This window comes from Sodiomyces alcalophilus, assembly GCF_042370955.1.
Source record: "Sodiomyces alcalophilus JCM 7366 unplaced genomic scaffold ACRALscaffold_6, whole genome shotgun sequence".
In the NCBI taxonomy this organism is placed as follows: Eukaryota; Fungi; Ascomycota; class Sordariomycetes; order Glomerellales; family Plectosphaerellaceae; genus Sodiomyces; species Sodiomyces alcalophilus.
Window position 1 is genome coordinate 613,837 of NW_027263537.1, and position 20,744 is coordinate 634,580.

General features: G+C 58.1%; 9 protein-coding genes across 9 annotated transcripts; 6 read left to right on the forward strand and 3 right to left on the reverse strand.

Annotated features, from left to right (window-relative positions):
* The first annotated feature begins 96 nt into the window (after positions 1-96).
* ACRALDRAFT_2060060 (uncharacterized protein) lies at positions 97-695 on the forward strand. Its single transcript, XM_071021902.1, has one exon. The coding sequence runs from the start codon at positions 461-463 to the stop codon at positions 638-640; it is 180 nt and encodes a 59-aa protein (XP_070873087.1). The 5' UTR covers positions 97-460; the 3' UTR covers positions 641-695.
* A 253-nt stretch (positions 696-948) lies between these two features.
* Positions 949-1,611, forward strand: ACRALDRAFT_1063025 (uncharacterized protein). The gene is made up of 2 exons (XM_071016711.1): positions 949-1,203; positions 1,271-1,611. Exons 1-2 carry the CDS (start codon positions 1,120-1,122, stop codon positions 1,418-1,420), a joined length of 234 nt encoding a protein of 77 aa, XP_070873088.1. The 5' UTR covers positions 949-1,119; the 3' UTR covers positions 1,421-1,611.
* Positions 1,612-2,352: 741 nt separating this feature from the next.
* ACRALDRAFT_1069960 (uncharacterized protein) lies at positions 2,353-3,844 on the forward strand (the record flags this gene model as incomplete). Its single annotated transcript, XM_071017718.1, has 4 exons — positions 2,353-2,710; positions 2,769-2,895; positions 2,959-3,452; positions 3,513-3,844. 4 exons carry the CDS (start codon positions 2,353-2,355, stop codon positions 3,842-3,844), a joined length of 1,311 nt encoding a protein of 436 aa, XP_070873089.1.
* A 1,095-nt stretch (positions 3,845-4,939) lies between these two features.
* Positions 4,940-7,080, forward strand: ACRALDRAFT_1032042 (uncharacterized protein; the record flags this gene model as incomplete). Its single annotated transcript, XM_071014916.1, has 3 exons — positions 4,940-5,584; positions 5,729-6,758; positions 6,818-7,080. The coding sequence occupies 3 exons, from the start codon at positions 4,940-4,942 to the stop codon at positions 7,078-7,080; spliced, it is 1,938 nt and encodes a 645-aa protein (XP_070873090.1).
* A 38-nt stretch (positions 7,081-7,118) lies between these two features.
* Positions 7,119-8,716, reverse strand: ACRALDRAFT_1081261 (uncharacterized protein; the record flags this gene model as incomplete). Its single annotated transcript, XM_071019123.1, has 2 exons — positions 7,119-7,363; positions 7,431-8,716. 2 exons carry the CDS (start codon positions 8,714-8,716, stop codon positions 7,330-7,332), a joined length of 1,320 nt encoding a protein of 439 aa, XP_070873091.1. The 3' UTR covers positions 7,119-7,329.
* Positions 8,717-10,853: 2,137 nt separating this feature from the next.
* On the reverse strand, positions 10,854-13,476 carry ACRALDRAFT_1041805 (uncharacterized protein). The gene is made up of 4 exons (XM_071015233.1): positions 13,376-13,476; positions 12,760-13,307; positions 11,677-12,667; positions 10,854-11,606 (listed from the first exon to the last, which is right to left on the reverse strand). Exons 2-4 carry the CDS (start codon positions 13,217-13,219, stop codon positions 11,576-11,578), a joined length of 1,482 nt encoding a protein of 493 aa, XP_070873092.1. The 5' UTR covers positions 13,220-13,307; positions 13,376-13,476; the 3' UTR covers positions 10,854-11,575.
* Positions 13,477-14,222: 746 nt separating this feature from the next.
* Positions 14,223-15,236, forward strand: ACRALDRAFT_2028569 (uncharacterized protein; the record flags this gene model as incomplete). Its single annotated transcript, XM_071020539.1, has 3 exons — positions 14,223-14,305; positions 14,381-14,519; positions 14,583-15,236. The coding sequence occupies 3 exons, from the start codon at positions 14,223-14,225 to the stop codon at positions 15,234-15,236; spliced, it is 876 nt and encodes a 291-aa protein (XP_070873093.1).
* A 380-nt stretch (positions 15,237-15,616) lies between these two features.
* On the reverse strand, positions 15,617-17,376 carry ACRALDRAFT_1032046 (uncharacterized protein; the record flags this gene model as incomplete). Its single annotated transcript, XM_071014917.1, has 2 exons — positions 15,617-17,019; positions 17,085-17,376. The coding sequence occupies 2 exons, from the start codon at positions 17,374-17,376 to the stop codon at positions 15,617-15,619; spliced, it is 1,695 nt and encodes a 564-aa protein (XP_070873094.1).
* Positions 17,377-18,409: 1,033 nt separating this feature from the next.
* On the forward strand, positions 18,410-20,511 carry ACRALDRAFT_1063029 (uncharacterized protein). The gene is made up of 3 exons (XM_071016712.1): positions 18,410-18,607; positions 18,700-19,577; positions 19,631-20,511. Exons 1-3 carry the CDS (start codon positions 18,560-18,562, stop codon positions 20,124-20,126), a joined length of 1,422 nt encoding a protein of 473 aa, XP_070873095.1. The 5' UTR covers positions 18,410-18,559; the 3' UTR covers positions 20,127-20,511.
* Positions 20,512-20,744: the final 233 nt, after the last annotated feature.

The window sequence follows — 20,744 nt, forward strand, 5'->3', positions numbered from 1 at the left end:
TTCATTCCCGCATAACATGCCCGGAACCATCCGAGGAAGAAGAAAAAACCCATGAAACAAGAAAACAGGTAATTTAACAAGTCCCAATGTTTCCTCGTGGCAGAATAGGAAGAATATAAAAAGCGGAGGAGGCGGGCCCCAGGTCTATGCCGGACATTCCACTCCGAAGGCCGAGTTTTGCGACTCTGCGTGTCGCGACTTGCCTTGTTGGGCGAGTTGAAGACGTCCGATTTCGCGTCACTTCTAGGTCAGTTGGCGGTGGTGTGTGCCGTGGAGTCTCCTGGGATGGTAAGAGTCGGCAATGATGCCGGGCTCAACACTCATTCTTTCACCTGAACAAACGCCTTGTGGCGCCAGCCGAAGAGGGACAAAGCTTTACCGGCCTCACTTGCTCTTCGTGGCTGTTTGAAGGAGAGTTTCCATTGCAACGCCGTCACCTCTGCAGGTCGCAACTGAGAACATGAAGAGTCGAGCCCGTTGGGATGATGGTGTAGCTGGTCTAAAGCGGATGAACCCGTATCACACGGAAATACGAGGACACATTGATTTGTGTTGTACTTTGTATGTTGACGAAAAGATTGTGATGGAATGTGGTCGCGAGTTTAGCGAAAAGGAACAGAATCGCCAGCAGTGGTGCTGATTGCCATCACTAGGCAAGTCTTCAGTTGGTCAGCGCACTGGTGTACAGTGGCTTCAGGGGGCTGTCCGCTATGATTCGGGCAGTGTTTGGGTGAGTTGGGGCTCCTTCCAGGGCATGAATCACGTCACACGGTGTTACGTCAGCGCACTGTAGGTATACTTCGTTGGTACTTCGTACCTGTGCGGCTATGACGTTGACTCGGTAGCTCCCCTCCTATGACGATATCAACCTCGAGGGGAATTGAAGGAAAACGACGTATCCGACGGCGCAAGGTCATCGGATGGCGTTGATGACGTCAAAGGGAGGAACTTTATTTATAAACCGAGCAGCTCGACGATACTCAGGTCTGGCCTCCATCACCAACATCACCAAGGAAACTCGACTTGTATAATAACTCTCCTACGTCTCTACCAAACATACGTCTACCAAATTCCCTGAGGAAATCAACCAAAAATCAACGCCAACCACACATTGTCAACATGCCTCGTCAGGGATCCGGTCACATCGCCGACAACGCCGTCGAGACGGGCCACGACATCATCCACGGCGCCGAACCAATCAAGGTGCGTTTCCTTTCTGTATCCGTGAATAGTCCTCGCCGTGTCAGTGTTACTCACCAAAACCGTGTAGGACCCCAAGGTTTCCCGCGCCGACAAGACGGCGCCTCTACCCGAACATGAGAAAGGAATGGCGATTTCAGGCGCAAACGCCAGCGGAGGTCAAAGCCAGGGCTTGGCCCAGGGACCGAATCGTGGCCAGGGCAAGGCCGCTTCGAAGTAGGCCGGCAAGATGCCCGTTGAGTCTGGGGAGAAGGGCAGTTGGGGAGGGAGACGAAGCATCAACTGCTGTGTATAAGTGTATATTTACAATGACATGATGATTATGATCTATGGTTTATCGTTGTCAAGGGCCGCTGTCCTCTCGTCTTTATGAAGATCCATACCCCGTGACAGACTCGCCCGATGGACGACTATCGTGGAGGAATTGAGAGGTTTTGATTCCAACACGATGTACAAATTTCCCTTTCCCTTGGCTTTCTCGTCCCAAGTCAATACAAGCCTAGTATATCATATTTGGCTACTCTTCTCTACAATAACTAGGACATGCTTCCGGTTCATTTCGCCTTCGTTGGTTGTCTTCTTTCGGGGAACGCCGGGAGTCGTAGTAGGATCTGGCTTCAAACCGCACAGGAGCCAAATGAGGATCGGTTTCTAGAATGAGAACGAAACAACGCGTAACACACAAACAGACGTCTTATATCATTCCAAGGGGTCATCTTGGACAGAAACTTGCTGTTGATCCTCGCCCCATCGGCATGCCAAGTTGTCATTACCGACAGACCACTACGGCGGTCCTAGCCATAGATCGCTAGAGGACCGGACCGCCGCCAGTAGCGTGCCACTCTTCAGCGTAGGTAAATCCTGTATGTAATTAATTACGATGCCTGTGGAAGTCGAGAATCCACGATGGCGTACGTTCAGGCGGTTTCGGGCTTTTCAAAGCTTGGCAGCCTGTCTGGCCCCTTTGGTCATAATTGATTTCACGCCTGTCCTGCAAGTGAAACAATTATAATTATTATTTACTGCACAGTCTGTATTATCTCCACCGAAAAGTGTAAACGCGAGTCCTCGGGAATCTCTAGTCATATTATCCCGTGCCGTCCAGCGACCGTTCAATTCGGCGTCCAGTTGGATCCCGTCGAAGAAAAAAAAATGAGCACCCCAACCCGAGAGTCCAACGGAGGAGACCTCGCCGACAAACTCGGCGTCCTCGCTCCCAGGTTGATAGACTCCATCACCGCGTACTCTGCGGCGACGGAGTCGAAAACGTCATCGCACGGAGACCAGCTGGAGGCGGAATGCCGAAAGAAGATCGTGGAGGCAGCGCAAGCCATCGTGGACGCGGCGCGACCGCCGCAGCCCGAATGGATGAACCAGTCGACGGCAGGGGCCGAGTTTGTGGCGCTCCGGTTGTTTATCGAATGGGGTGCCTTTGAGATCATTCCCGTCGAGGGGAGCATCTCGTACCGAGACCTGGCGAAGGAGATGGACGCCGAGGTGCAACTCGTCAGTGAGTGGCTAAAAGAAATTAAAGAAACAAATGACGGACAAAAAACTGACAAACGCAGCCCGGTTGGCATGGTTAATGGTCTCATCCGGTTTGCTGGAACAGGTCGGAGAGGATCAAGTGAGACATACGCTCAAGTCGAGACAACTTACCGAGAGCGTCCCGCTCCGGAGCATGTGGCAGCTCATGTAAGTGGGAGAAGCGAGACGTCTTGTATAGAGCGCTCTAACAAGACGCGAACCCCCAAACAGGTTCGACAACTCGTTCATGTCCTCGGCGTCCCTCCCGCGCTACTTTCGCACATACGGCCGGCGCGAGCCCAAGGGACTCACGCACATCCCCTTCACAGTGGCGCACGGCGCGCCGGAGAAGAAGTTCTGGGACGTCCTCAACGCCGAGCCCGGCCGGATGCAGGTGTTCATGAACGCCATGACGGCCATCGACAAGCAGGTTCCGCTCATGGGGCCCATCACGGGGCTGTACGATTTCGGCTGGGTCGCCGACGTTGCGGCGGGCAGGGACGAGAAGGTCAGCCCGCCGGACCGGCCGCTGCTCGTGGACGTGGGAGGGGGCAGGGGGCACTGCATCAAGGCGTTCTGCGCGGGCGAGTCGGCCCTGACGCTGGACCGGTGCGTGTTGCAGGACGTGGCGCCGGTCATTGAGGTTTTGAGGGGGGACGAGGATTCGGGGCTGGGAGGGGCGACGCTCATGGCGATTGATTTTCACGTGGAGCAGCCCGTCAAAGGTGTGTTTCTCTGTTCTGATCCATACAAGGAGTCAGCTTTACTGTTTACTGATTTACTAGGCGCCCTGATCTACTACATCCGGCACTGTCTGCACAATTACGACGACGACACGGCGGTGGGCATCATGAGGCACATGGCCGAGGCCATGGCCGACGACAGCAGGCTGCTGGTGGCCGAGTATGTCATGTCCAACCCGCCCAGCCGGTTTTCCATCTGGATGGACTTTATCATGATGATGTCCGGGGGCAAAGAGAGGACGGCGGCGCTGTGGAAGGAGGTGGGATACCGGGCCGGCTTGGAGCTGGTGGCGTTCCATGGCATGGACGTCTCTTCCGATGGCCACGCCGTCATTGAATTCAAGCGGCGATGTGAGGCGGGAGAGGCGGTATGAGGAAGAAGAATCCCGACGATACGGATCACCCCTGTGCTGGTCCTGAGATAGCCGGCTCACGTTGTGCCAATTGTACGAATATGAGACAATTCAACGTCCCATAGCCGTGGCGTCGGGTTTACCCAGACTGACCGTCTCCTCGGGTCATTGAGACTAGAAAAGGGGCAAACGGGGAGGAAAGGAAGAAGAGAGTGGAGATGATCTCGCCCTAGTCCTAGGTTAGTCCCTAACAGTCCCTAGCAGTCCCTAGGCCAGCCCTAGCTTAGCCCCTAGCTCAGGCCCTAGCCTAGCCCCTGGGCCACCCCCAGCCCCTAAACCTGACCCCTAGGGACCCTATTTGGCCCTGGGGCTGGACAACACATTACAACGTACAACGTACGGCGTCTTTTTCCGTCGCGTGAGATGGAAATTTCCCTCGGCAAACACCTACGGAGTATTAACAACGTGTAATATTCTGGGCCGCTCACACGGGTCTTCCCAGTATATTACACTAGTTTCCAAGCACTCGATTGGCGGCTTGATGCCACGTTGACGCAGCTAAGAATACGACGCTGTGCTGGACCAGGGGCTTGGCCTGGTCCTGACATAACACCCCCTCCTAATCCTTGTCATATTCTGCACCAAATCCAGGAAACGAACCGTCATGCTGCTGCGGAGACGAGAGCGACGAGGTGAAGATCAACCATGGCTGGATGGATGGAGAGGAGAGGTTGTGGTATCGAGGTAAGACGAGGGCACTGCCGCATGATATTGCTGCATAGACGGAGAATGACTTCCAAGTTTATACCACGATGGACCGTTTGGTCACAGGTTAATATATGGTAGTGTATTCGTAATGGCAATCGCATGACCTGAGAAGTGGGCGGGCAACGCCGTGCCGCCACTTTCGGTCTCTTCCTACCGGGCCAGTCCTCTTCCCCGTCTCGTCTCTCTATCCACCCATCCCCTCCCTGACTGAACCGTGACTGTGCTCCCCGTGATTCCCTATAGTCAGTCTTGAATTTGATCCCCCGACCTCACAGACCCCTCGACGGGCTGAGAGAGACGATACATCACGAGCCCTGGGCTCAAGCTCAAGCTGCTTCATCACCACCGATGCGCGTGGCTGTCATCGGAGGCGGGCCTTCGGGCCTCGTCACCCTCAAATACCTAAGCCAGGCCGGCGCCTTCTTCCCAGGGACGCACATCGACGCCCAACTCTTCGAAGCCGCCCCCCAGATCGGCGGCGTCTTCTACCACCACGTCTACCAAGACGCCGAGCTCGTCTCCTCCAAGTTCCTGACCTCCTTCTCCGACTTTCGGCCCCGCCGCGACGACCCGGACTTCCTCTCCGCCGACCGCTACCTCGAGTACCTCAACCAGTACGCCGACGCCTTTGGCCTCTGGCCGCACATCCGCCTGTCCACCCGCGTCGTGTCGGTGCGGCGGGGGGACGAGGCCGGCCATGTGGTCACCTACAGGACCCCCGAGGGCGAGGAGGTCGACTGGGAGTGCGATGCCGTGGCTGTCTGCTCGGGACTCCATAACGTCCCGAATATCCCCGACCTCCCTGGCGTCGAGAACGTCCCTGTGGTGATGCACTCGGAGAAATTCAAGATGAGCGACCAGTTTGGCGTCGACAAGACCGTCATGATCCTCGGCTGTGGAGAGACCAGTTTTGATATCGCCGAGTTGGCTATTCGTTCGCCCACGAAGAGGGTCATCTTGTGTCATCGGAATGGATGGCTCGCTGCGCCCAAGGTGAGTTCACGTTGTCTTGACTTTCTCTCCCCGTCCCTCTGTCTCTCCCTCTCTCTCCCCCCTCTCCCTCCCAGCCATGGTCATCTCGTCTACTCACAACGACAGAAACTGGCCAACACCAGACTCCTCCCCAGACTCTGGAAGGTCCCCGACCAGGCGCCCACCTATCTACCCGACTCCCCTCCCGTCGACGTGAGCCACCTCTCCCTCTTCGACACCATGTACGTCCACCCCATCGTCCGCGACTCCATGATCGTCTGGGACCACTACGACAAGGTGGCCGTCGGGAGCGCCTGGGTATCCACCGGCGCACCCCACGGCTTCGACCAGTTCATCGGCGCCGTGCCCCCCGAGAAGTTCCACGCATCGCGCCTCTTCTTCAACAAGGCCTGGCCCAAGGTAAACAAGCACATCACCCCGCCCTGGCGCCCCCGCGGCCCCAAGGCCCTGCCGGACAGGATCCGCGACTACCTCCTGCACACCCCCGTCGAGGACTCGGACAAGATCATCGACCTGGCGCCCTTCCCCTCGCGCATCGACCCGTCCGGCGTGGCCCACTTTGAAGACAACGGCCGCGACGAGTACCACCGCATCAAGAACCAGGTCATCAAGCCCGACGTCCTCATCTTCTCCACCGGCTACCTGCAGAGCTTCCCCTTTTTCGAGTCGCCCGCCAACCACCACGCCCGCAAGCCGTACCCGGTCGCCCGCGACGCCGACATCCGCGCCATCTGGAAACGCGACGACCCCACCGTCGGCTTTATCGGCTTCGTGCGCCCCGGCTTCGGCGCCATCCCGCCCCTGGCCGAGCTCCAGGCCATGCTGTGGATCGCGAACCTCCTGGGCCGCGTACGGAACCCGCTGCTGCCGGAGGACGAGTGGCACTACCGCCTCATTGGCCCGCCTACCGCCCGCCTCAGCTACGGTGTTGAGCATGATAGCTACGCGTACCAGCTCGCTCTCGACATGGACGCCGCGCCGAGCTTGACGCAGGTCGTGCGCCTGGGGCTCACCGATACCGGGAGGCCGTTTTGGCGGCTTCCGTGGATCTGGGCGGCTGCTCCCAACTTTACCGTCAAGTTCCGCCTCGTCGGTCCGTGGGCCTGGCCTGGTGCTGTGCAGGTCATGACGGATGATTTGTGGGAGGTTATTACTAGGCGGAGGGGTCTATTCGGTGAGTTTGGCAAGTCGGCTTGGTTCTATATTACCCCTGTGCTGACGACAAGCCTCTAGGCAATTTCACGCTGGCGGTCATGCCCATGATCCAACTGGGGCTGACGAGCGCTTACTACTTTGCGTATTCCTGGGTCAACGGCGTTCTTTCAAGCTGCGGACTGGCCAAGCCTATCCAGCGGGTGAACGAGCCCAAGAGGCGGTTCGAGGAGTTGGCCGTGAAGGCCAAGGCTATGGACGCCGCGAATGGGGGCAAGCAGGGGATGACCGACGGGGCTTCAGTCAACGGTGAGACCAACGGTGCAACGACCCATGGACTGTGAGCTGGTATGGAGGACCTTTACGATATCATGAGACATGACCACATGCATTTTACTACTTAATCCATTTGTTCCTCTATAGGCGTCTGAATATATCCCTGCGAACCCCTATTTTACCCCTATAATGCCTTACTCCTGCCCCTTTCGCTCCAATACCAGCCATAATAACCAAAAACCCGGCAACACCGCTGTTCCCTGTTAATCCCATCCAACTCCTTTATCCCGAGAGGTGCCTGTGGCCGGGTTCTAAATCTATTGCAATGGTTTCCTCGCTGTGATAAATGTCCTGAAAATAGATGTTCAGTCTGTGCTACCACAGGGCCTTATGTATACGGGGACCGGACTCGACTTACACCTTCATGTAGGCTTGGAACGAGGCATTCCGAAGGCCCCGTCGGACCCTTTCCAGCAAAGTCCGAGCCTCACACTCCGGTAGGCCTCCTTTGACAAACAGCGCCAGCGTAAAGTTTTCAATGCCTATCATCCCAGCCGTCAGCGATGTAGAAGGGGCAGGAAAAGACTGGAGGGACCACAGACCATATTCAATCATTTGTGAGACCAACGCCCCCTTGCGCCTCATCTTCTCATCCCCGCCAACCGGCTTAATGGGAACTAGATCAGACATTTCGACAATCTTCTCAAACCCGACGTCGCGAAGCCACCTGCGGACCTTGGGAATGGGATCCATGTCCACCCCCAACTGCTCGGAAAAGTACTTGGTGTAGATCTCCAGCTGACGGAACGCCCGACAACTATCCTCCTCCCCCTCCCCCCCTGCCAACCTCAACTGCTCCAGCGCAGCCGCCACCGTCGTCGTCTCTGTCCCTCCAGACCCCTCTTGTTCCGTCCCCTGACGCGAAGTAAAGAGCGGCCGATCCAGGTCCTCCTCATCACCCACGTCCTCCTCAAAGTGGAACCACCGCGGCCGCACCTCAGCCACCTCAATCTGACCGCCGGGCCGCAAGCGGCGGAGGGCCTGCGCATACAGTGCGCGGAAATCCCTCACGCCGCCGCCGACCAGGTTCCGCACGTGGACGAAATCGAGACCGGCGCCGGCCGCCTTTTCGCCTCCCAGGGGCGCCCAGGGCTCGGCGGCGTCGACAATCTCAAAGACGACGTTGGGCGGCACGGCGGTCGGGAGGAGGGCGGCGGAGAGGTCGACGGCGCGGATGCGGGCGCGCGGGTGGCGCTGGGCCATCTCGACGGCCCAGAGGCCCGTGCCGGCGCCGACGTCGAGGATGGAGAGGGGGCGGGTGGCGTCGAGGTGGGCGCGCGTGAGGCGGCCGTCGAGGCAGGCTTTGAAGAGGTTGTGCTGGATGTCGAGGCGGGCGCGTTCGGATTCGTCGTTGGGGGTTAGGATGCGGCCGCTTCCGTGGTAGGTGTGGCCGTAGGCGTGGATGAGGGGGGGTTCGTCGTCGGTTGAGACGGAGGAGAAGTCGTCGTTGTCGTCATCATTATAGTTTCCTTCATCGTCTTCATCATCGTCGGGTTCGTCGTTTGGTCCGCTTCGAGATATTGTCGGGCGACCAAGGTGAGGTCTGCTGTCCCCTCCCTGAGGCGGCGCATTGGGTTCTGAAGAGACCGCTGGGTTCCCTTGCGAGGAGGGGCCAACCGTACCCTGACGGTCTTTACTGGTCATTCTTTAGATGATTCCCGCTTTGTCGAGCGTCGAGTGTCGAGTAACGTCAGTCACGTTACCGTCCCCAGGCGCCGTGACGCCTATAGGCGCAACAGGAGCTGCCTCTCCCTACCTCCAACCCCACTCCCCAGGCCCCTTTAACAATAGTGATGTAGAGAGCCGAGGCAGCTGCGGGCTACGGGCGAGAGATGCGACCCAGTAGTGTCAGTTTCGTCTTTATCGGGATCCTAGAAAACCCCGTACGGGTCCTGCGAAACCGAAACGAAATCTGATGGTAGTGTCTCCTGTCACGCCACGCGAGCCCCTGCCAAGTCGAGATCGACGGAGTGGTCGGGCAATAATGAGCGCTAGAAGAGACCGGTCAGCGATGGCTCGGCGCCGTTGAAGAGACGCCGAAGCAAAACAATGGGACCCAGATTGCCGACGGCAGCAGGGTTAGAATAGGGCCGAGAGGAGAGGAGCACGTGGAACCAGGGCAAATAGCACCAGACATGACGTACAAAAACGAAGCCCGGCCGAGAAGGGAAATGGCTGCATGTGGTCAAGGATGAAGATTCCATGTGACCAGACGTTTATAAGAAAATAGGAGACGAGCGGGATGAGGATGCCCCGTCTTTCTATACCATGTCGTTTCTTAACCAGCCAGGGCTCTAGGTCGGCGACCAAGTCTATCCAGACAATGCCATAGGAGGGCGTCTTGGTGGGCAAGGAATGGTCCGCCTCGGCGGCACTCTCCGGGGCGAACCAGGACGTGAGATGCATCCTTTTCGATCGCCCAGAGTCGACGACCGCTGGGTGTGGTGGGGATTGGATGGTTATTTTTTATATTATTATTATCTTTGTCATTGCCATTTTCTGTGCCTGTTTTCCATGGCCAGGATGAGGATGGGGGGACTGGAGGCAGAGAGGCAGACGAGGGCCACATGCGACTTACAAGCCGGGCCGACCGGGGTTTGACAGGACCCAACAGTACTATACTGCACCGGACATGCTTCCGGGGGTTTAGGGAAGTTCTACGGGCAATTGTCGACGAATTGATTGTTGACCCAATTCGACTGCGGAGTAATTGATCAGAAGGATGCAGAAGAGAGTGGGTGTGAGAGTGGGTGGTGATGTGAGTTGGCGGTGGAGCGGTCCACTCCAGTGCCTCATGTGCGTGATATGTGTCATATGCGTGTGCCAGAGGGGCAGATGATCTTTGCGGCGACAGCTAAGACCATTCGATCATGTCTAGCAGGGTCTAACATGGCGAATCCCGGACGAGGGCATCGAGGGCATCGAGGGCTGTCGAGGGCATTGGCCTTTATTTCCTGCGAGACCCGACCCTCCAAGTCGCTTATTAATTCCGCTTGGCCCTAATGGAGCGAATACCGGTAGCGACAGAAGAATGCGCGTAAAGACTGGCGGCGGTGAAGCAGCACGACTTACACCGGGACGATCTATGCAGACCCCTGACTGTTCTCTCGGAATGGAGACAAACTGACAACAGGGCGTGTCAATCATGTCCCGATCCTGCAAGAGAGCGGCAGAAGACACGGAAGAGGGACATGAGGTTCCGAACAGCGCTGGTATGCGGCACAAAGATCAGATAAGGATACCACCATCTTGTCTAACACTTTGACACCCGACCAACGAGGTCCCGATTAGCAGATGCATATCCACAGCTGCAGCAGGAAAATTCTGTTCGTTGCGACGTCAAGTTGTATGCGACATCCAGAAAGGGAAAGAAAAAGAGTAAACAAGCGGCAAAAGAAAACCCCGAATATGCTCCTCCCGACGATCCCCGACTCCCCCGACATCCCCGATCCGACCGGTGACCCGTCCCGAGTCTTCGGCCCATCTCCAACCCTGTTACCACGCGATACTACCTTGGTACCTACGTACGGAGGTACCTCCGTGTACAACGTACCTATCAGTCTGCTTGCCCTTCACTCATTAATTACGTACAGAGTACTTGGGTCTTTATTTATAGTCTCCATTCCGGAACAACCTCCGTCTTGCGCATCAGGACAAACCGCCGAGACGGGCTGAAGGACACGGACAATAGCGAAGAGAATCAATAATTCGGACGTATTTATGTGTGGAAGATGAGATGGCATAACGGAACTTGATCGATTGTGATACAAGAGCCCTTCAACCATGCCATCCATCGCCATCACCATCACCATCACTGATACGCACACAATCATTCCCTTCCTCTCACACTGCAGCCCTAAAGGCATACTCTGCATTCCCACAGCTCGCCTCAACCGCCAATGAACGGGCAGATCTTTCTCCCCTCCAAGATCTCTCGTCATGAATCGGGCCAAGCCATCTAGATCCCTTTACAGCTGGCACACCACGTCAGCTTCTTGCCTCCATCCTTCCATGCACCTGAATCTTCAGCCATAGGTATGCTCATCTGGCCTGCACACATCATAAAGACCTCGTCTGCCACGATCATAGATGAGACCGACCAATCAAGAAACAGGACGTACGACATCAACGCACCTATGCAGTCCCTCCCCCTCCAACGGGATGCAAGGTCGGTAGCACGGCGTTTGTTCGTCCCTACTAGTTGATTCGCCGTCTGCCAGTAAAAGTCGCCGAGGTGTGCCTGGCGGGTGGTTGGCGTGCAGGGCAGAGCCGGCGAAGGGACAGACTGAACCAAAGGCAGAGAAGGCCACACAAAAAAAAGGACGTACTTCTATCTTGTCCCGAGAGGATGCGCTATCCGACGTTGCACTGCGACTCAACCGTAACTACTGCAACTGTAGCTGTAACTGTAACCAACTGACGAAATACGACTGACGAATGCGACGAAATGCGACGAAATGAATACCAATCCCCAACTCCGGTCCTGTATGCATGTCCCCCAGCCTAAACCGTCTCGATGTACCTCTTGACCTCCCTGTGAACCAAAAAGGCCAGTCTGTGTTAACTTCCGACGCATATCATTCGAAACGGATGGGAGAACGCACCAATCAGTCACCGCCTCATCCCAAAGGCGAATCTCGTGATCCCTCGTGCCGCCATAATGGTCCACAAAGTCGTCGCCAAACACCTCCCGCGCAATACTCCCCTTGCGCATAAACCGTTCGTTGGCCTCCCTGAGGCTCCTCGCCAGCCGGACCCCCGCGTCGGCGCTGCCGCCGACCTCCTCGCCCTTGCCGAGCGGCGGCACGGGGATCGCCAGCTTCTTCTCGACGCCGCGCCAGCCCAGCGCAAGGACCGCCGCGAGGACGTAGTGCGGGTTCGTGTCGGCGCCGCTGACGCGCATCTCGAACCGCGTCGCGCCCGGCTTGGACGTCGGCGGCGCGATGAGCCGGATCGACGCCGCGCGGTGCTCCAGCCCCCACGACACGGTGACGGGCGCCCAGAAATTCTCCACCAGCCGCTTGTACGAGTTGATGTTGGGCGCCATGAGCGGCATCACGTCCGGCAGGCCGTCGAGGACGCCGGCGAGGAAGTGGCGCCCCAGGTCTGAGAGGCCCGCGACGTCGGGCCACGGCGCGGCGTCGTCGGGGGTGTCCCGGGCGAGGAGGTTCTTGCCGCCCTCGCCGACGAGGGAGACGTGCATGTGGCCGCTGTTCCCGGGGAGGCCCTGCTTCGGCTTGGCCATGAAGCAGGGGGTGATGCCGTACTTGGTGGCGGTCGACTTGACGACGTACTTGAACAGGCTGGCTCTATCGGCCATTTCGGTGATTTCGCCAAACTCCAGCGCCGCCTCGTAGACGCCCGGTCCGCTTTCGGTGTGCCACCCTTCAATGTCGCACTGGAAGCGGGCGCAATTCTCAAACACCTCGTAGTAGTAGTCCTTGTTCTGAACGGGGCGGGTGACGCTGTAGCCAAACATGCCTTCGGTCAGGGAAGGCATGGAATTGGGGGGGTGGTCTAGGAGGAATTTGGCGGCAGAGGTTTGGGTTTCCGCGGCACTCGAGGGGATTTTAAACTGGAAGAATTCGTATTCGGCTGTCGGAAACGAGGTACAGACTATGATTAGTACGTGCTATTGAGGGGAGGGGAGGAGAGAATAAAGAGAAGAGAAGAATTGGTGATCTCACCCCCAGCCATGGCACCGATGCCTCTGGCCTGGAGCTTTTCGAGGATGCCCTTGAGCAGGCCTCGGGGGCAAGCGCAAATGGGTTTCATGGTATCGGGATCGAAGAAGCTCACGAGGAAAAACGGCACGTTGTTCTCCCAGGGGATGCGACGAAAGCTGGAGAGGTCGGGGACGGCGACGACATCGCGGTAGCCGTTCTCGGCGTTGCTAATCTTGAGCTCGTGCCGGTACGTCACGTCGTGCATGTCCCAGCCGAAGATGACGGAGCAGAACCCAAACCCGGACTGGGCGATGGACAAAAACTTGTTCTTGGACATGAGTTTGCCGCGGAGCATTCCGTCGACGTCGATCCCGGCGAGCTTGACCTTGTTATCATTGCGCAGGAGCGCCGGGAGCTGCTCCGCCGTGATGGGACCGGACGACGGCGGCGGCGGCGGCGGCGGCGGTTGTGGCGGCGACATGTCAAAGTCTTCGGGTTCTCGGAGGGGCAGGTATCAAGCGGCGGCGACACGGGGAACGAAAAAGGTGAAGCGACGGCGAGCGGTGGAACTGGACCAGGGCTGTCGGATTAGGATGCTGACCTTGCAGTCTCATCGTAGGCACACGGACGGACGAACGGACGAACGGGTACACAAGAAAGGGCACGGGAAAAGAAACGCGCCTTGTTGAATGCGGCGCTGGAGTCGCCTTGTTGAACAGGGTGGCGGAGACGGAGGAGTCTGGACGGAGTGTACGAAGTAGGGAGGTGACGTGGGTTGTCAGACTGGCAAGTTGGTGTTGAGTGTCAGGAAGATCGTCATTTCGAAGATAAGATAGCGCTTATCGATAAGGATTCGGAAGGTACGAATACGTTGTACTCGTCCAACTTACGAAGTACAACGTACTCGAGGGTCTCCGTCTCACCGGACACCGACGCTCGGTAGCCACGAAGCAAGAATAACAAACTTGAACTCTCAACACACCAAATACGCGGTGACGGTAATATGCGTCGATATTCCCTTTTCTGAGTTTATATTACGGAGACCGTCTACCAAGAAGACTGTAATTGTATCGCCGAAGCCTCCAACAGGGCACGAGCAGGACTAGACGAGATTGAACCCCCGACTAACATGTTCCCTAGGGGGTTCTGTAGTATCGCAATGTCTCGTATTATCAAAACGACACTACCAATTAGCGAAGGCGAGATAGTAAAGTACAAGAGTCGACTAACACGTACTCAAAGACCCCCTTGGTTGGCCCCACGTACAAAGTACGAAGTACATCGTACAGCTGCCCTTTGCCCCTCTCGTTGCCCCTCAGGGTCTACCCCAGGTCTACCCCATCACGATAGCTCGACCAACTCCTTTTTCTCGACTGTTGTCCGGCCTTTCCTCTCTCTCCTCCCGTCAGCACTCCCTCGCGTTCATCTTCCTTACAACCACAACAACTAGAACGACATCGATCACAGCAACCTCGCAACTGACCATGGCATCCATCCCTCCCGCCTTCACCCTCCAGGGAAGTGGCCGACTCGCCGACAGGAACGCCATTGTCACGGGCGCTGCAGGGTAAACGAACATCTCCTCGCCTTACCATCCCCTTCCCTTCCATCTGAGACGACAAGACTGACATCAACCCCTCAGCGGCATCGGCTTGGAAACCTCCATCCTCTTCGCCCGCGAAGGCGCCCACGTCCTCATGGCCGACATTTCCGCTCCGGCTCTCGACGCGGCCAAGGCCAAGCTCCTCGCCCTGATCCCATCCGCCAGCGTCGATACCAAGGTGCGCGCCTTTTTCCTTTTTTTCCCTGCCGAGAAATCCCTACGAACCCTCACCCAAACGTAGGTCTGCGACGTCTCCAAGGAAGACCACGTCAAAGCCGTCGTCGAAGCCCTCGACCCCCGCGGCGGCGTCGACGTCATGTTCAACAACGCAGGCATCATGCACGGCCGCGACGACGACGCCGTCAACACCCCCGACGACATCTGGGACCTGACCCACAACATCAACGTCAAGGGCGTCTGGTACGGCTGCAAGCACGCCGTCCTCTCCTTCCGCCGCCACGCCAAGGCCCGCGCCTCGGTCATCAACACCGCCTCGGTCGTCGCCCTCGTCGGCTCCGCCACCCCGCAGCTCGCCTACACCGCCTCCAAGGGCGCCGTCCTCGCCCTGACCCGCGAGCTCGCCGTCGTCCACGCCCGCGAGGGCTTCCGCTTCAACGCCCTCTGCCCCGCGCCCCTCAACACCCCGCTCCTCCAGGACTGGCTCGGCGACGACAAGCCCAAGCGCCTCCGCCGCGAGATCCATTTCCCCACCGGCCGCTTCGGCGAGGCCGTCGAGCAGGCCCAGGCCGTCCTCTTCCTTGCGTCGGACGAATCCAGCTTTGTCAATGGCCACGACCTGGTCGTCGACGGCGCCATGTCCAAGGCCTACGTTACGCCTGAGGGCCCTCCCCTTCCAGCACCGGTCAACTTTGCCAATCAGGTGAAGCCGGAGTAGACATGAGAGGTTAATAACGGGACATTTGCATCTTCATTGGCGTTATGATACATTGGGGAGCTGATTTGGCGTTGATTGCTGATAGAAAAGAATCGTCAATAATCAATCAATTTGGTCTGTCTGGAATCACAAACTACCAACGCGTCGACACCACATTCTTCCCATCCTGTGATACACCGCATTTCAAAAGTGCAAATGCATACTCTCATTTACATGCAACTAGAAAACAGCGCCGGAAACATAGTGGCTAGTCACCCAGAAATACACGACACGAAAGGAAAAGAAAAAAGGACAAGAAACGCCGCCCAAAATGCCGTTCCCTCCTTTTATCCCCTCAACCCACCCCACTCGGTCTAGATACCGACTCTTTACCCACACATCTATTTGAACTGGTCCTCCGTGTTACCCTCGCCCATGCTCTTGCTGCTCGAGCTGCCGCTCTGGATCGCCCCCAGGATGCCGTCAATGTAGCTTGCGCCGCTCCACTTCTGGTGCGTCAGCACGTCGCAGCCGCTCTCCTTCTCGCGCCGCTGCACCAGGTCGACGTACGCCAGCATACCGTCCGTCTTGAACTGCTGCGCCAGCTCGTGGGTGATGGTGGCGTTGGAGTGCAGGCCGGCCAGCGAGATGAGCTGCAGCACGAATCCCTCGCGCGCAATGTCCCAGATGAAGCTCTTGAGCGTCTCGTCGGTGAACCCGTGCGCCATCCAGTTGAAGCTCGGCGAGAGGTTGTACACGAGGCCCTTGCCCGGGTAGACGGAGCGGACGGCCCGCCCCAGGTCCCTCGCGACGGCGACGTTGGGATCCCCCGTCTCGACCCAGAGGAGGTCGGCGTACGGCCCAAAGGCCAGCGCCCGCTTGGTGGCCGCCTCCATGCCGGCGCGGTAGTGGTAGTAGCCCTCGCGCGTGCGCGGCACGTCCCAGGAAAAGTACACCGGGTCCGCGCCCCGGGGGGTGTACTGGGCGGCCAGCTTGCGGCGCTGGGCGATGCCCATGTCGCGGTCGGCGCGGACGGCCGCCTGGTAGGCGTCGACGTCGTTTTGCGGCGCGCCGACCTTTTGCAGGTGCGCCACGGCGGCCTCGTCAAAGGTCATCAGCTTGGCGTTCTTGACCCAGCCGGCCTCGAAGGCGTCAATCTCGGCCCCCGCCGCGCCCTTGGCCTCCATCGCCTGGATGGTCTCGGCGAGCGGTTCGACGGAGGGGTCGTTAACGCCCAGGATGAACTCGTGGTCGCGGACGTCGATGGCGCTGCTAATCAGCTTACCGCTCTCCGAGTCGGTGCGCGCGATGACGAGGTTCTCGGTGCCCATGACGTCCCACTGGAACCGCGCCGCGTTGAGGCGGTTGATGTGCTCGCCCACGGGGACGAGCACCTTGCCGGCGAGATGGCCGCACTTTTTGCCGCCGTGGAGCTGGTCCTCAAAGTGCACGGCCGCGGCGCCGTTCTCGGCGAAGAGCTTGGCGAGCTTGAGTACGGCCGAGAGGCCGCCGTGGCCGGTGTCGCCGTCGGCGATGATGGGGCGGAGGTAGTCGGTATAGGGCGTCTTGGCACGCTCCTCGGGCGTGAGCTTGCGGCGGGCGTCCCACTGCTTGCGATCGTGCATGGACTGGGCCTTGGCCAGGCGCTGAACTTGGTTGGGCACGGTGTTGTAGGGGTAGTCGCCGAAATCGGGCGACACCTCGTTGGTCGTGGTCAGGAGGGAGGAGCAGGCCCAGCCCGAGATGTAGAGGACCTCCTGGTGGGGGGCCTGTTGCGTCATTTGAACGGGATCAATGGCTCCCACTGCAATGAGGTCAGTAAGTATTTTCAAAGAAAACGAAGAAAAAAGCCAGGGACATCAAACGTACTGGTGTGGACGGGCTTTCCCTCGGCCTCGCGCTCGCGGATGAGATTAAAGAGCTTCCTCGCCATGAGGGAGCTCGTATACGTCTGCTGCTGTGTTCCACGCTTGGACACGACATCGGCGGCACTGTAGGGCCGCTTGATGCCCTCGAACCGAGGCGACTGCCACCAGGCCTCTACTTCCTTGAGCTGGGCATCGTACAGAGCGTCCTCGGCGGCTCCGGGTTTGCTGGGCTCGGGAAGGAGCTGGAAGGCGTCGGACGGGTTGGGGAAGGCCTTTGCGGTGGACTGCGCCATCCTCGGTGATGTGGAGAGGTAGCGGATGGCGACGGGAGCGGGAGCGGGAGAGAGAGAGGAAGTAGTCCGGGGGCTGAGCCGAGTGACCCTTCGGGGGGCTTGTGTCACGAACCGGCGCATCATTGTGAGGCTGAAGAGACGATCTTGCAGTTAGAAGTCTCGTGCGAGAAAAAAAAAAGTGTAGAGGAAGAAGTTGAATTGAGGTGTCGAGCGAGTCTTGACGATGACCCGGGGATGACTCGGAAATCCGACCGATACTCGGCTAAGAGAATGGATCAACGTTCACCGGGTCCGGTCTAGGAGAGGCGGCAATACAGCAGAGTACTCAGTAATAAGTAGAAGAAGTCCCCTACTAACAAAGATAGACCGATGAATACGGAGATGTCGTGGTCTAGATCCAATGGTGACGATTAGCAAAGACCAGCTGGTGATGAGGTAAGCAGCAACGTCGTATCGTGTACTCGTAGACCCTTACAAAAGAGCCTTGGTTAGCGGTAAATGGTTCCCGCGGGAATAACACAGTACAGTGACGGATGAGGGGAGGGGGTTCACGAAGTATTGGCCAATGGATAAGGAGACGCGAGCTATTTATCGAAGCTGTACCATTAGTCCGTGACCGGTTTCGTTTGCTATTGCCGGGGGAGCAGGCCAGGCCACCTCGGCTACCCTCGGTATTTGGGCCATTCAGAGCTACCCTTGAAGCTTGTCCTGTTTCCCCACACCTGCCACCCTGTGAGTTTGGCGTCTCTACCCTGTGTTACATTTCTATCCTTAGCAGTGACAAGCGCTGAAGCTGGGGAAAGAGTGGACCCAGGACTATTTATAATTCTGTAATAATTACTCAAACGAGTAGATCGTACTGTGAAAATCCATGCATCCCACCAATCAACCCCACGATCCAAGCTGCCCCGCCAATTGTGAACCCCCGACCCCGGGATGCCGGTTGTACTTGCATGGTCCGACTTTCGCTCCTCGTTGCTCTTCCATCTCGTCGGCTCAAGAGGTACATTTCTCGGCTTGGAATTCAAACTACTTCTGTCTCACTTTCTTCTTCCTCGTCTTCAACTTTTCTTCTTCCCTTCATACATCCATCTCCCTTCAAAATCATCACCTCGTCGCCATAATCCTCCTCATCCCATCGACTCTGCTCCCTTAACCTACAGACACACCTTCACCGATCACAATGGCGATGAACGTCCGCACCACCACCAGGGCGTTTGGTGCCCTCCGCGTACGTCCCCTCTCCTGGCATAGCTCAGCTCAGTTCAGCTCCAGTTCACACTCTTAACATGAATTGCCCTCTGCTAACATTCATCGTCTCAGCCCATGGCGGCTCGCTCTGCTGTCAATGCCCGCCCCTACTCCTCCTCATCCGAGCCCGATCTGAAGACCACCCTCAAGGAGGCCATCCCCGCCAAGCGCGAGCTCCTCAAGAAGGTCAAGGCCCATTCGTCCAAGGTCATCGGAGAGGTCAAGATTGAGAACACCCTCGGCGGCATGCGCGGCCTCAAGGCCATGGTATGGGAGGGTTCCGTCCTCGACGCCAACGAGGGCATCCGCTTCCACGGCCGCACCATCAAGGACTGCCAAAAGGTGCTCCCCAAGGGCAAGACCGGCACCGAGATGCTCCCCGAGGCCATGTTCTGGCTCCTCCTCACCGGCCAGGTCCCCTCCACCAACCAGATCCGCCAGTTCTCCCAGGAGCTCGCCGAGCAGGGCCAGCTGCCCGCCTTTGTCAACAAGATGCTCGACGACTTCCCCAAGGACCTCCACCCCATGACCCAGTTCGCCATGGCCGTCTCCGCCCTCAACTACGAGTCCAAGTTTGCCAAGGCCTACGAGAAGGGCCTCAACAAGGCCGACTACTGGGAGCCCACCTTTGACGACTGCATTTCCCTCCTCGCCAAGCTGCCCACCATCGCCGCCAAGATCTACCAGAACGCCTACCGCGGCGGCGGTGCCCTCCCGGCCGAGATTGACACCAGCCAGGACTGGTCCTACAACTTTGCCGCCATGCTCGGCAAGGGCGGCAAGGAGAACGAGAACTTCCAGGACCTCCTCCGCCTCTACCTCGCCCTCCACGGCGACCACGAGGGCGGCAACGTCTCCGCCCACGCCACCCACCTGGTCGGCAGCGCCCTCAGCGACCCCTTCCTCAGCTACAGCGCCGGTCTGCAGGGCCTGGCTGGTCCCCTGCACGGGTGAGTTTCTGGTCCTAATCAGATACCGTACGAAACATACTAACGCCCCCCAGTCTTGCCGCCCAGGAGGTCCTCCGCTGGATCCTCCAGATGAAGGAGGCCATCCCCGCCAACTACACCAAGGAGGACGTCACCAAGTACCTCTGGTCGACCCTCAACTCGGGCCGCGTCGTCCCCGGCTACGGCCACGCCGTCCTGCGCAAGCCCGACCCCCGCTTCGAGGCCCTCATGGACTACGCCGCCGCCCGCCCCCAGATCGCCCAGGACTCGGTCTTCCAGCTCGTCAAGCTCAACAGCGAGGTCGCCCCCGACGTCCTCAAGGAGCACGGCAAGACCAAGAACCCCTACCCCAACGTCGACTCGAGCTCCGGCGTCCTCTTCCACCACTACGGCTTCCACGAGACCCTCTACTACACCGCCACCTTTGGCGTCTCCCGCGGCCTCGGCCCCCTGGCCCAGCTCATCTGGGACCGCGCCCTGGGTCTGCCCATCGAGCGCCCCAAGAGCATCAACCTCCAGGGCCTCCTCGAGGCTGCCGAGAGCTCATAAGAGAAGGGCTGAGGCTGAGGAGCGTGTGTGGTGACCCAACAAAATCTGTCCGTCGGGAAAATATCTTGTATTCATGTTAAGGATTTCTTTTGGCCTCGTTTCGGTTGTTTTTGCGCCTTCATGTAGATCACGCCGGTGTTCATCACAGACGGTGTAGGTGTCAGTGGTTTATTTACGCATATACATTTTTGTACTTTTACCCCTGAATATCTCGGGCTGTCCACTTTCACCATGGGATGACAGGAGATCGACTATTCACGTCTCGGTGTGTATATTCGCTGTGATGCTTCACTGCCCTGCTTCCCTACATCAAAACACACCTCTTACCACTCTTCGACTTGTCCTTGTTTCCCCCCTCCCTTCCCTCTCTTCCTCTACTCGATCCTCCATCCACCCCATCTCCGATACTAGAATGTGCTCCATTCCCAGCATCCTCCCCGTTGCCCCCTAACCCCCTATCATCGTCCTCCCTCCCTTCCCCCCTCTGCCGGACTCGCAACTCCCGTATAGCCTGGTTCCTCTCTTCCCTCCTCTGCCGCCTCTCCACCCTCTGTCGGGCCTTCTCTCGTTTCTCCTCGTAGCGCCGCTCTATGCACATGGGGCAGTCGGACTTGTCCA